Here is a 14,252-nt window from a genome sequence, read left to right on the forward strand (position 1 = left end):
ATAAATTCCATATCCACCTACTGGAAACCTTAAAATCCCCTTTTATATAACAGTGGAGTTTTTGTTTTCTTCAAATCAAAGGTCTGGTAAGTTCAGGCAAAACTGTTTGCCAAGTCTGATGTCCTCCTGAGTTCAATCTCCTGGAACCTACATGGTGGAAGGAGTAAACAAACCAACTCCCACAAGTTGCCCGGTGCCCTCACCTCACACATGTGTTTCTTTCTTTCTCTCTTTTCCTCTCTCAATGTAAACTTAAAGACCAAAATAGGAAAATTCTTGCAATGATGGAGGGAAGTCAACATCTTTGAAATGATAGCAAGCATGGTAGTTAAAAAAAGTTTGAAAATACAAACCCCTAATTCTGAAGAAACAAATTGAAACTAAATCTTAAAATTCAAGGTGATAAATCAGGCAGTGATGACACACCCCTCTAATCCCAGCACTAAGGCAGAGGCAGGCCAATCTCTAGAGGTCTACAGAGTGAGTTCCAGGACTGCCAGGGCTACACAGGGTTTCCTCAATATTTAGGCGGGCAAACAAATAAGGCAGATAAAAATTTATGCCTGAGATTTGTTCTCTAAGAAAGAAAACATTCATTAATACTTTGTTTAAGAAAATGCTTATAAACTGAAACTTACATGCTTCAAATGAAAGCCAACCTATCCAATCATTTTAGGAGCCAGCCTGAAGTAAGGATTTTGTCAATGACGGTGATCACTCTAATCTGTAAACTGCTAAATACACATTTTTGATTGAACTATCTACTTTGGGGTGGGGCAGGGAGTTAGAGGGACTAGAGACAACCTGCTTGGCCGCTCTTACAGAGGTTCCAAGTTCAATACCCAACATCCACATGGCAGCTCACAACTGACTTTAACTCAGTTTCCAGAGGATCTAATGCCCTCTTCTGATCTCCCTAGGCACTACATCATATGGTGCACAGATATACCTGCTGGTAAAACACCATACATATTTAAAAAAAAAAAAAGAGAGTTATAAAATAAAAGAGCAAGCCGGGCGGTGGTGCTTCACGCCTTTAATGCCAGCACTTGGGAGGCAGAGCCAGGCGGATCTCTGTGAGTTCGAGGCCAGCCTGGGCTACCGAGTGAGTTCCAGGAAAAGGCGCAAAGCTACACAGAGAAACCTTGTCTCGAAAAACTAAATAAATAAATAAATAAATAAATAAATAAATAAATAAATAAATAAATAAAATAAGTAAATAAAAGAGCATTAAAGTAACATCACAAAGTCAAAATGGAAAATAGTAAGAGCAAGATTCTTCTCCTGCCAGCCATTTTCCCTTTCTGATCCAACCTAATCCAAACTGTCACAATAAACTTTCTTGAAGGATCCTTGATATACTAATGGGATCCAAATTCCTCAACATGGAAGTAGGTAGTATTGTCAAGCTCCCTGCATTACTGGCAAACTCAAGATTTCCCTAATCCAGATACTTTGAATATGATAAAATATGATGTGAGATTGCATAACAAAGAAACTTTTTACAGACATGATGAAGGCCACTAAATGACTCGTTCTGAGCTAATTAACTAAGATAGGCTCCCCAAACCCAATCACCCTCTAGAGTTTTCTTCTCCAAATAAAAAGCAGGAGTCAATGCCAGGCATTATGGCACACATCTGTGATACCAACTTGCACTTGGGAGCCAAGAAGCAGGCATATCTGTGAGTTTGATGACAGCCTGGTCTATAGAGTGAATTTCAGGATCGCCAGAGCTACACAGAGATCTACACACCTCTGTTTCCCAAGTGCTGATCAAAGGTGGGCACCACCATACCTGGCCAGGCCTATCCACTTCTTGATTTGGCCTTCCAAGACCTTAAACAGTTGATCTTGTAGAGACTTCTGGCCTAAATAATCAGATACTATATAAAGACCTTAGGTTTATGCTAATTTGTTATACAACACTGGGTAACAAAACACTTCAAAGCCCTCCTTGTTTTAATTTCTATCAAATCGGGGTTATATTTTTAAGGATTTTTAAATTTTTACTTATATTACAATGTTTTTACTCACACCATGAGTAACTGATTGGAAATAAATTGGCTAAGAGCTGGGATGTAGCTCAATTAGTAGATTTGCATATCTAACACAAAACCCTGAGATCCATCCTTAGCACCACCACATTAAACAGGAACAGTGGCACACATATGCAAAATCAGCACTCCAAATCTGGAGGCAGGAGGATCAGAAATTCAACATTATCTTCAAGCCCATAGCTATAAGGCCAGCCCAAACTACAAGAGAACCTGCCACAAAATAAAACAAAAATAAGAAAAATGATTTGGTAGGTTTTCATAGATAATATAGGAGAAATATATATTCTAAGACTACAAATGTGCCCTCTACCTATTGAGTCATAGAAATACTAAGTTCTCCAAATGGGCAAAAGTGTGTGTGTCTTTTCAAATAACTAGCCCCCTAATAGTTATACCATTGAACACTACTGTGGTGGTTTGAATGAGAATGGTTCCCATAGGCTCATACTTTTGAATGTGGTTCCCAGTTAGGTTTCAAAAGACCACATCAGGCCTAGTTTCACTCTCTCTGCACTGTACCTTTGTATCAGGATGTAAGCTCTCAGCTATTGTTGTAGCACCATGCTTACATACCAGCTGCCTTGCTCCCCACCATGATGGTCATGTATTCATCCTCTGAAATTATAAGCAAGCCCCCAAATAAATGCTTTTCTTTTATAATTTGCTTTAGCCATAGTGTCTCTGTACAGCAATAGAACAGTAACTAATACATTTGTAAATAAAAACATTAATAAATCTGATTATGTAGAAAATTTTATCATCCTTCTGTATGATAAAATCACCCATCTCAGAGAAAATCAAATGTCAGCCAATAACAATATTTGAATTACAAATGTCAAAGAATGCACAACAACAAAATTTATAGGTTATAAAAATAAACATAATTTAAACTAAAATAATGACACTTTATCAAAGTTCATAAATTAAGAAAGTCAAATATTTGGCCAACAATGGATGGTTTAATCAATCTTATTATTATTGCAAGCAATTGGGCAAAACATTGCATACAGAGTTTATTATGTTTGTGTGTGTGTGTGTGTGTGTGTTAGTGTGAGAATGTACAAGCCATGAAGCACATACAGAACTCAGAGGACAACTTTGAAGAATCAGTTCTCTACTTTCACATTACTTGGGTTCTGAGGGTCAAATTTGGGTTGACAGGCTTGAGGAACAAGTAAGTTCTTTTACTTGCTGAGGTACCTCACCAGTTTAAAAGAGAGAACTAACATTGGACCTTCTTGTGACTCTCAGAACTCAATCTGCATTGAAAGCTACTTCTATCTACCAGCAACTAGCAACAACTAGCAGCTAGTCCCTATAGCACCAAGTATTTGCTGAGGCTTTATGTGCCTCCCACGCAATAGAGAGCCTATCTATGAGAACCTTTCACCTTCAGGACCAGTCAGTACCAGAACTTTAAACCACAGTGCCACCTGCACTTTCGGTGAGAGAGTAGACAGAGATCTCCTCTCCAAGCCATTATCTTGAGACTTCAGCTAAAAAATATTCCAATTTCCAACCACTGCCCATAGGACCTAGACAAGAACCCATTTGGTTTTGGCAGCATGTGGGATGACTCATCACTAATAGGCTTGAGGGCCAGCTGGCCCAAACAAGTAAAAAGATACTTTCTGAGAGCCAACCTTGGTCTGCCTAAGGGCCTTAGTAACAGCAGCTGAAACATGATCTAGAGATGACCTGGACTAATGAAAGGCAGTCATGTCACACCAGCAGATGCATATTCATCAGACCACCATCCAGGGTGGGGTGGAGGGTATATATGGCTGGCCTTTTTCCTGAATAAACTGAGCTTGTTGTTTCGACATTCTCCCAGAGTCTGTGTCATTGACTCTGCACCTACTTGGCCCCCTTCCCCAAGGGAAACAACAGCACAGGACGATACTACACTGGCATCACACACACTCACACTATAGGAATGAGGAACTACTCCATTAATTGGCCTCCAGGTCCAGAACCAGAACTAGCAGCTGCTGTGGGATGTCTTTCTATATGTTGTGAATATGTGTGGCTCCCATTGGATAATAAATGAAGCTGCACTGGCCTACAACAGGTCAGGATGGAGCCAGGAATGAAAATGCAAAAGAGATAGTAAAAGAAGAAGGGCAGAGTCCAGGAGACACAGGCCTGTCACCAAAGGAGCAACAAGATACCAGCAGATCAGTAACGCCATGGCTACATGTCAACATATAGATAAATATGAATGGGTTAAATTAAGTTGAAAGAGCTAGCTAATATAAGATGAAGCCATAGGCCATACAGTTTGTAATTCATATAAGCCTCTGAGTGATTATTTTATAAGTGGCTGCAGGATGGTGGGTGGGAGAGATTTGTCCCGAAGCAGGGCCAGGTGGGACACAGAGAACTTCCCTCTACAACCCGCAATCACAAACAACAGCTGAGCCTATGATCCATCCCATACTGAATGCACCTGAAGACAGTCCCGCCAACATATTCTAGCTCCAGGACCACAGCTACAAGCACCATATATCCAAGTGTGACTTGTATCCAGGGAAGGACATTGCAGCACCCCACAATGTTGGAACTACAATTATTGTAGACAAAATCCTCTACATTTTATTAATTCAGAACCATGATAATTCTGGAACCATGGATCCAAGTATCTCTTAAGCTTGGGCTGAAGGACCCCAGAGACACTGTTCCATATTCTGCTACACAGGGACAGCAATAAATGCATAAACAGGCCAGTGCCATGGGAACTAGATTCAACAAGACCTGAGAACACACTCTTGTGCAAGCTTGTATCTATTGAAAATTCTTACAATTACCTTCATGAACAGTGTAATCTAGACTACTGAGACACTAACATTGACTACATACACAAGAATCAAACAGGGTTCCACTTTTGAACTCATCTATAACCAAAGAACCTACTCAACTAGCACTCTAGATCTTACCTAAACAAAAAAGTATTTTCCTGTAAAAGCTAGGCCTCAAAATGGGAACAACAACTATTACATCAAGGAAGGATCACAAGAGAGAAAAAAAAAAAGAATACTCTAGCAAAGTAACTGTTAAAGAAAAAGACATGCAAGAAATACAGTATGATACTTCCAAAGGAACACATTAATTCTCCCAACATTAGATCCCCATGGAGAGGAAATCCATGAAATGTCTGAAGAAAGACTCAAAACTAAGTAAGAAGGAACAAAAACCTGAAATTGAAAACTTTCACCACTGAAACAAAAATAATACAACCAAGAGCAACCACAATTGAATAAACCACTGAAAACAAAGAATGCCTGAAATGCTGAACAAGTGTGTTGAGGAAGGAAAAAAATGGAAAGGAGGCAGGCGGGGAATGAACAAAAATTACGAGTTGTGGGACTCATACCCATTGAACCAATATTCATAGTAAAGAAATTCCAACAGGAGAAAATGAAAAAGGCTCTTAAACCTGTTTAGTGAAATAAAAGCTAAAAACCTGAAGTCTTCAGAAAGATACACACATCAGAACTTCTTCTAGAGTAAAATGACAACTGGAGAAGTTGGTGAGACTGTGACTCCTCCAACATTGTGGAACACAATCAAAAGAAGGTCAGTTGTCTTATTCTCTAAGTATTAGTATGCTATTATGTAAGGCTGAGCTAATCTGGGGGCCAGAGAACAAAAAACACATCACAGAACCTGAAGTCAACCCACCAAAGTCTCAGGGTGAGAGAGCTATAGGGGCAGCTGTGTAAAGGGGAGAGAGCCCAGCTACTTTAATAACACCATGTTAAAAAGATCATTTACCACAATCAAGTTGATTTCATTCCAAGGATACAAGGATGCTTCAACATATATCAATAAAATTTAGTGACGAAAAAAGAAAGAGAAAGAAAAACCTGATTACATAAAGGCCTTTGACACATACATTCATGACAAAAATCACTGAAGAATCTGGGAAGAGACCAACATACAAACAAGACACCATTACTGAACAGGAGAAAATTGAAATATTCTTCAAAATTGGGAATGAGACAAGACTTCTTCCACTCTTATTCCATATAGAGCTTGAAGTCTTGGCTATGCCATAAGAAAAGAGAAAGGAAAAAGAAATACAAATAGGAAAGAAGTAAAATGATCCCTATTTCCAGATGATATGTGTTACACTTAAAAAACACTGGACAACCAGAAGCTTTTGTAGATCTGATAAACACATTCAGCATTTCAGCAAAGTAGCAATACATATGTTGATGATGGGGAATGAATGGAGACAGGACAAAAACCAAAGTTGGTCTACGTATCAAGTTCTAAGCTAAGATGGGCTACATAGTGAGACCATGGGGTTGGGAGGTGGTTGATTTAACTAAAATTCATATACGATGGCTTTTTAGAAAATGGAATAAACAAAGGATGATGAACAACTTCTTCAATGACAACTTAAAACACTGAGAAAAGAAAACTGAAATGGTGCCATAAAACAGAAAAAGCATCCATGCTCATTCAATGGCAGATTCTGTGAAAATGGCAATATTACCAAAAGCGGCCTATAGATGCAATCTCCATCAAAATTCCATTAACATTCTTCACAGAACTGGAATAACAATGCTGTAATTCAAGGGACTAATCATGTCTCATAATGAAATAGAAACTAATGAAAGTCACCACCATATGACTGACCAGACCTGTAAGACATGTCTAAATGTGTCCAAATTAGAAACAAAAGGACAAGCCACACTCCAGAGGCACAGGGAGGAGGATCTCTGTGAGTTCAAGGACAGCCTGGTCTACAGAGCTAGTTCTAGGACAGCTGGGGCTACACAGATAAACCCTGTCTCGAAAAACGAAAAATAAAAAAAAAAAAAAAGGAAAAGGAAAAATAAACAAAAAGACAGTAGGTGCCATCACGAAAACACAAAATATATAAATAAAACACACAATATATAAATAAAACTGACTAGAAATGACACATATGAAAGAAAACTGCCAGGCAGTGGTGGCACTGGCCTTTATTTAATCCCAGCACTTGGGAGGCAGAGGCAAGTGGACCTCTGTGTTTCTCAGGCCAGCCTGGTCTACAGAGAGGGTTCCAGGAAAGGCAAAAGGCTACACAGAGAAACCCTGTCTCCCCCGCCTCAAAAAAAAATCAATAAATGAACCAAAAAATAAATAGGGAGCCGGGCGGTGGTGGCACACGCCTTTAGTCCCAGCACTTGGGAGGCAGAGGCAGGCGGATCTCTGTGAGTTCGAGGCCAGCCTGGGCTACCAAGTGAGTTCCAGGAAAGGCGCAAAGCTACACAGAGAAACCCTGTCTCGAAAAACCAAAAAAATAAATAAATAAATAAATAAATAAATAAATAAATGGGGGAGAGAGAGAGAGAGAGAGAGAGAGAGAGAGAGAGAGAGAGAGAGAGAGAGAGAGAGAAATTAACTACTTCTATGAAACTACTGAAAGGTGGAAAAAAATAAACAACACAAAGCACAAAAAAACAAAGCACAGGAGGAATTCCACACTAACCAATAATAATCTTGGATGGAAATATATTAAGTTCATCAGACAAAAGCCTTAAACTGGCCTGAATGAATGAATGAATGAATGAATGAATGAATGGAGTCCCAGTGGATATGTTCTATATAAGAAAATTATTTTACTGGAAAAAGAATCACATAAAATGAAAAGTGTTAGACAAAGATAAACCTCATCAATGATTAAAAAAAAATACTCACCTCATATAATAAAGATTTTACATCAAAAACCATAAAGAAAAAAGAGGGTTAGGAAAGTGCTACAGAATATTCCTTTACACTGTATAAATATATGCTGCTCTGATTGGTTCAATAAAGAAGCTGACTGGCCAATAGCTGAACAAGGTTAGGCAGGAGAGCCAGACTAGGAGAATGGTGGGAGGAAGAAGGGCTGAGTTGAGTCGCCGACCAGACACAGAACAAGTCGCCACACAAAACGGGATAGAGGTAAAAGCCATGAGCCTCAGGCAATACATAGATTAATAGATATGGGTTAAGTTGTAAGAGCTAGTTAGTAACAAACTTGAGCTATTCACAAAGCATTTATAAATAATCTTTACTCTCCAGTTTGGTTATTTGGGAGCAGGTGGTCAGCACAGGCAAGTCTCTTGTGGATAAAGTGTTGGCTGTGTAAGCATGAGGACCACAGATTGGATCCTCAGGATGCAAATGAAAGCTGAGCAGGCTTAAGGACCAGCCTGTAATTCCAGTGCCCAAGAGATGAAAAAAAAAAAAAAAAAAAAGGATGCTTTAAGAGCAACCTGACTAGCTAGATTAGCAGAATCTGTGCTCGCTGGGTCCAATGAGAGGTAAATACCTTCTGTCAACCTCTGGTCTATACACATAGACTATATATATGCACACACACACACATCCACTAATATACATAAACACACTCATACCACATATACATGTAAAAAAGAAGGCCAGTATATACTGGTGAAATGAACACAGTATATTCTAGGATCAATCACGTGCCAGGTCACAAGTAAAATCTCAATAATTTTTTTTTTAAAAACTACAATCACATTTTGTATCTTTCTTAAGCAACAATAGAATGTAACTAAAAAATCAACAGGAAGGATCACGGAAAACATACAAGTACATGGAAATAAATAATGGTTATAAATGACCAATGAATAATGGAAGACATTAAAAGGAAAATTAAATTACTGAAACAAATAAAAATTAAAAAACTTGAGGGAGACAGAAAATACAGTACTAAGAGGGAGGTTTGCAGTAATAATACAAAAAAAAAAACAAAACAACTATTTCTTGGAGCTGGAGAAATATGACTTGCTCACGCAGAGGACCCAGTTCCCAGTAACAACTTAAGGTGGCTTACAACCAGCTCTTTAACTCCAGCCCCAGGGGATCTGATGTTCTCTTTTGTCCTCTATAGGCACCTACACATCTATGGCATACACGCATGCCCCCTCCACAAGAACACAGACAAACAAACACAGAGAGACAGAGACCAAATTGGGTGGAGAGAGAGAGAGCTATCCCAAATAAACAAGCTGATAATGTACATCAAGGAGACAGATAAACAAGAACAAAACAAAAAAGATGAAAAGGAGAAAGAAACTGTTACAAAGACCAGAGGATACGTAAATAAAAATATACATAAAACCAATGAAACAGTAGGTAATTTTTAAAGGCAAATAAAGCTGAGAAACATTACAGCCAATTAATGTTAAGAAAGAGAGAACATGCCTCTCATTGGTGGTGATGGTGGTATATACCTTTATTCCCAGCACTCAGGAGACAGAGACAGGTGTATCTCTGAGTTTGAGGCCAGCATGGTCTACAAAGTGAGTTCCAGGACAGCCAGAGCTGTTTCACTGAGAAACTCTGTCTCAAAAGAAAACAAAAACAAAACAAAACAAACAAACAAACAAACAAACAAACAAACAAACAAGAATGCCTATTTAGTATGGGCAAAATCTTAGCAAGAGCAATCCAAACAGAGAGAAACTGAAGAGGAAGAGCTGAAATTATCTATGCTTATTGATGACATGATTTTAAGTAGGAATAGCTAAATTCATCATCAAAATTTGTTGAAGCTGGTAACTACATTCAGTAGTGTTAGTATACAAAAGAAGCATACAGTGCGGGCAGTATAGTAGCTCAAGTGTTACAGTGCTTCCCAGCATGCACAAGGTCCTGGGTTAGATGTCTAGCACTGCATAAGCCAGGCATGTGTTAAGCTACACCTTTACCAGCACTCTAGGTGGCGGCAGGAGGATCAAAGTTCAAGATCACTCCTGTTTATACATATTAAGTTCAAAGCCAGTGTAGCATGCATAATAATATCTGTTAAAAATAATAATAAATGCACATAGTTCAATGTCACAGCATAGATAATGAGTACAATGTGATTTGTGATTTAAAAAATGTATAAAAAATGTTTAAAAAATACAGTATATTCATTTTCCTCTTTTCCTCTTTTTAACCTCACTGCCATACCTTTGTTTTTAAGGTCAAGACAATCAAAAACTGGCAAATTGCAACTGTAATTAACAATATGCTGAACAAGAATTCAAAATGCCTATGAGCTCTGTAGCAACAACTCCACTGCAGTGCAGCATAAACTTCACACTACATGAAAATAAGTTGGTAAAATTTTATTTTTAGACTCTAATATTTGAAATTCATAGAATTATCCTATTACAAAATTTTATCCCATATAGAGACAACCAAACCAAACTAGTGGGAACTCATGAACTGTGGACCAATAGCTGTGGAGCACCCATGGGACTGGACTAGGCCCTCTGCATAGGTGAGACAATTGTTTATCTTGCTCTTAAGGGGCCTCCTAGCAGTGGGATCAGGATCCATCCCTGGTACGTGAGCTGGCTTTTTGGAGTCCAGTGCCTATGGTGGGACACCTTACACAGCCTTGGTAAAGGGGGAGGGGCTTAGTCCTGCCTCAGCTGAATGAACCAGGCTCTGCTGACTCTCACAGGAGGCCTTGCCTTGGAGGAGGTGGGAATGGGGGTGGGAATGGGGGGCAGGAGGAGGGAGGAGAGGGGGATCTATGGTTGGTATGTAAAATAAATAGAAAATTTCTTAATAAAAAATGTTACCCATTTATTCATTTTCTTTAAATATTAAAAAATGAAAGTACCAGTAACTAATTAACCAAAGGACAGAGTTTTTTAAAAAGCTATAATTTGCTGTCCTCACAGTTCCCAAATAAAAGCCTTGGGGGTGGGAGGAGCAGGCTGATGGCTAAGCAGTCAAAGCATTTGCACCAAGTCTTGAGTTTAATCCTCTGGGCTCTAGGACACACTTGTTAGTGAACACACACAAAAGTAAACTAATACACACATGCATACATGAACAAACAGACAGGTAGGTTAATGTAATTTTAAAATGTTTAAGTCTCATAGTAAATAATAGGCCTGAAATTCTTTTTGTCTTTCCAACTACTTAGATGCCCTGAATCCCTTTTCAACTTTCAGAATGTCAATCTCTTAGTTTTTGTTTTTTAATGTACTGAAAAATGCCTCCAGGTAAAGCAATAGTTAATATCAGTCCTACCCCTGTAAAGCCCAGGCTACAAAAGTGTTGGGAGTATGGACAGTATGTAAATTATCTCTGGTGATATACTGAGTATACTAATAAACTTGCCTGAGCATCAGAGAACAGAGCCAGCCACTAGATTAGACATAGAGCTAGGCAGTGGTGGCACACACCTTTAATCCCAGCACTTGAGATCTCATGCCTTTGCTTGGGAAGCACATACACCCTTAATCCCAAGAATAAGGCAGAGCAGAGAAAGGTATATTAGGCATGAGGAAACGGGAACTCATTTTCCTTAGGCTGAGGATTTCGCAAAGGTAAGAACTAGTGGCTGGCGGTTCTGCTTTTCTGATCTTTCAGCTTTCACCCTTACATCTGGCTCTGGACTTTATTTTTTTTTATTAAAAGACCATCTAAGATTTGAACAACAATTATCTAAAAGTAATTTACATAGACCTAAGAAAAGTTCAAAAACAATTACAAAAAAAAGAGCAGCACCCAACAAAATTTACAATAGATACACAATAGATAAAAGATTATGTCTAAAAAGAGCAGAAAATAATTAACTATTGAGAAAAGCCAATAAAAAATTAATCCAGAGTTGACAGATGTTTAAATTAGGAAAGATGTTGAAATTGTAATTATAAATGTATTCCATGTGTTCAAAGGGTTAACTAGAGCCATGGAGGATATAATAAAAAGATGAGAAACAAATTTCCAGAAATAAAAAACATACGACAAAAAGTATATTAGAGATGACAAAAGATTAGAAATTACAGGCACGGTTACTAAATCTGAAGACAGAAACACAAGAAATTTAAACAAGAATCAAAGTGGAAAACAGAATCTTTAAAATGTTATTGAGAGGCATAATATAGTCAATAGGGGCTGAAAGCCAGATATGGTAGCACATATGTAGAAGCAGAGGATCATTATCAGTTTGAGGCTGCCCAGTCTACATAGCGAGCTCCTAGAGAGCCAAGACTACAGAGACACCTTGTTCCAAAATAAATAAGGGGAGGCTGAAGAGGTTAAGAGCAACTACTGCTCTTGTAGAGGACAGGAAGTTCAGAACTCAGGATACATAGGTAAGCAGATCTCTTAGTTCAAGACCAGCCTGGTCTACAAAGTAAGATCCAAGACAGCCAGAGCTACATAGAGAAACCCTATCTCAAAAAAACCAATGACTGGGATGGGATGGGATGGGATGGGATGGGATGGGGGAAAGAAAGGATGGATGGGTGGGGGGATGGATGGATAGATGTCTAGCATGAAGCTAAGCACAGAGGCACACATCTTTAATCCCAACAATTGGAGGCAGAGGTGGGGGAATTCTTGAGTTCAAGACCATTTTGGTCTACATAGTGAGTTCTAGCCAGGGCTAGAGAGAGACAGTCTTGAATTAAGTAAGCAAATAAATAAATAAGTAGCTACACGGACACATAAATGTAATCAGTAATACCCATTTCTAAAATGGATCGTTTTTATTTAAGTGTAAAGTATTTAAGTTTTAAGTTAACTGAAAAATAATCTTATACAAACTACCCTTGGTGTAATTATCAATTTCATGTTTTGAGGTTTTTCCATTATAGTACAATTTAATAAATAATTCTTCCAAATGAAACTTTATCTTTGTATAAATGTTAGAAGATTGTACGACTGGGCTAGGGATGTATGAAGTCCTGGATTCTATCCATAGCACCACACAGATACTGAAGAGGAAAAGGCACAAAATCAGATATTCAAGATCATCTTCCATTGCATATTAAGTTCTCAAAAGAAAAACCAAACCAGAAGAAACAAGAAAATTGTTTGTGATTTAGAGATTTGTTTGTTCTACTCACTTCTGTGCTCCCTGAGACAACAGCTTTGTCCACGTTCACTAATAATGGTTCTTCCATTTGGCATATTCCCAGTGACCACTCCACACATCGATGATGAGCCCAGCAAGTGCCTAAAATAGAAAAAGGAACAAATTAATAAGCACTGAAGGTACTGCTGCAACTTGGGTGTGGTAGCACATGGCTGTAATATCAGCATTAGGGAGGCTGAGGTAGGAGGATCCATTCAAGGTCAGCCAGGGCTTTATAGTTATATGAGTTCCAGGCTAATGAGGACTATAGGGTAAGAATTATCTCAAAAACCAAACAAACAAATCAAAATGTGTAAATACACAGTGTATCTTTATGTGATTCCATTAAAGTAGCCTTTCTCAAACTGTCCCAGATTGTGACTTGGAAGTGAGAGTACCTATTTGAGGACCTTTCAGGAATGCAGAATTACAGGGCATAATTGCCCCACTAAATCAATATGTCTTGTGCTACAGTTTAACAAGCCTTCCAGGTGATTCTGCTGTACACAGAAATTTTGAATTGGTAATTATTTCTTTCACAAGAAAAATTCACTTAGTCGTTTTATTTAAACACTGATCTATTTAGTATCTTTACATAAAATGAAAAGAACTATTTAATATAAAGCTGATGACAAGGGGGCATGGAAAATTAACAGCATCTACACTTACATTCCTCTCAATTCCATCCAAGAACACCATTTTCTGCTTTAATTCCCCACTGTACGGCATTTGGCCTACTATCAACCATCAGCCGAAATGCAACAAGTGATTGACTTAAAGACCCAACAGGACCATATCCTGTGAATCACCAAACTATTACAGTAAGTAAACCACTTGAGGCAAAAATTTGCACTTCATTTCTACTGGCAAAAGGTCTAGTCTAAAATGTTCCCTAAGTTTTCTCAAGGTTCTTTAAAGTTTTCTCTTTCAACTATCAATGACTTATGACAATCAAATGCCTATGACACTTTTGTGTAATATGATCTTAATTATTTATAGAATTTACAATTGAATAAGCACCAAAATATAAATGCTTCCAGAAACAAGTGGAAGCTGCTACAGCAGAGAGGCCCCCTACCTGTGGAATCAAATAAGGCTTGGACATCAATGGCATCAGGAAGGCCAACCAGACTGAGTTCATCCCATAACTTGCCAGCCTGATCCTCAGAAGATGTCTGGGTGCTTACACTTACACAAGAAACTACATTCTGCTGGGGAGATCGTTCTCTGAAAAGAAAATTAAGATATAAGCTGTGAAAGGAAAACTGGAAAATTCATTTCATTTTTAACAGTGTATGTATGTCAAATCACGTGGAAGACTT

The 14,252-nt window shown here is 38.3% G+C and overlaps 1 protein-coding gene across 4 annotated transcripts in view; it reads right to left on the reverse strand.

The window, feature by feature from the left end:
• Positions 1–14,252, reverse strand: part of Kmt2c (lysine methyltransferase 2C) — a 235,888-nt gene that overhangs the window by 134,579 nt on the left and 87,057 nt on the right. For all 4 annotated transcript variants that reach the window (XM_059257756.1, XM_059257757.1, XM_059257755.1 and 1 more), the window contains exons 5-6: positions 14,009–14,157; positions 12,923–13,032 (exon numbers count right to left, since the gene is read on the reverse strand). In XM_059257756.1, coding sequence (XP_059113739.1) covers positions 12,923–13,032; positions 14,009–14,157 — 259 coding nt within the window. The remainder of the gene's footprint in view (positions 1–12,922; positions 13,033–14,008; positions 14,158–14,252) is intronic.

Source organism: Peromyscus eremicus, chromosome 3 (assembly GCF_949786415.1).
Source record: "Peromyscus eremicus chromosome 3, PerEre_H2_v1, whole genome shotgun sequence".
NCBI lineage: Eukaryota > Metazoa > Chordata > Mammalia > Rodentia > Cricetidae > Peromyscus > Peromyscus eremicus.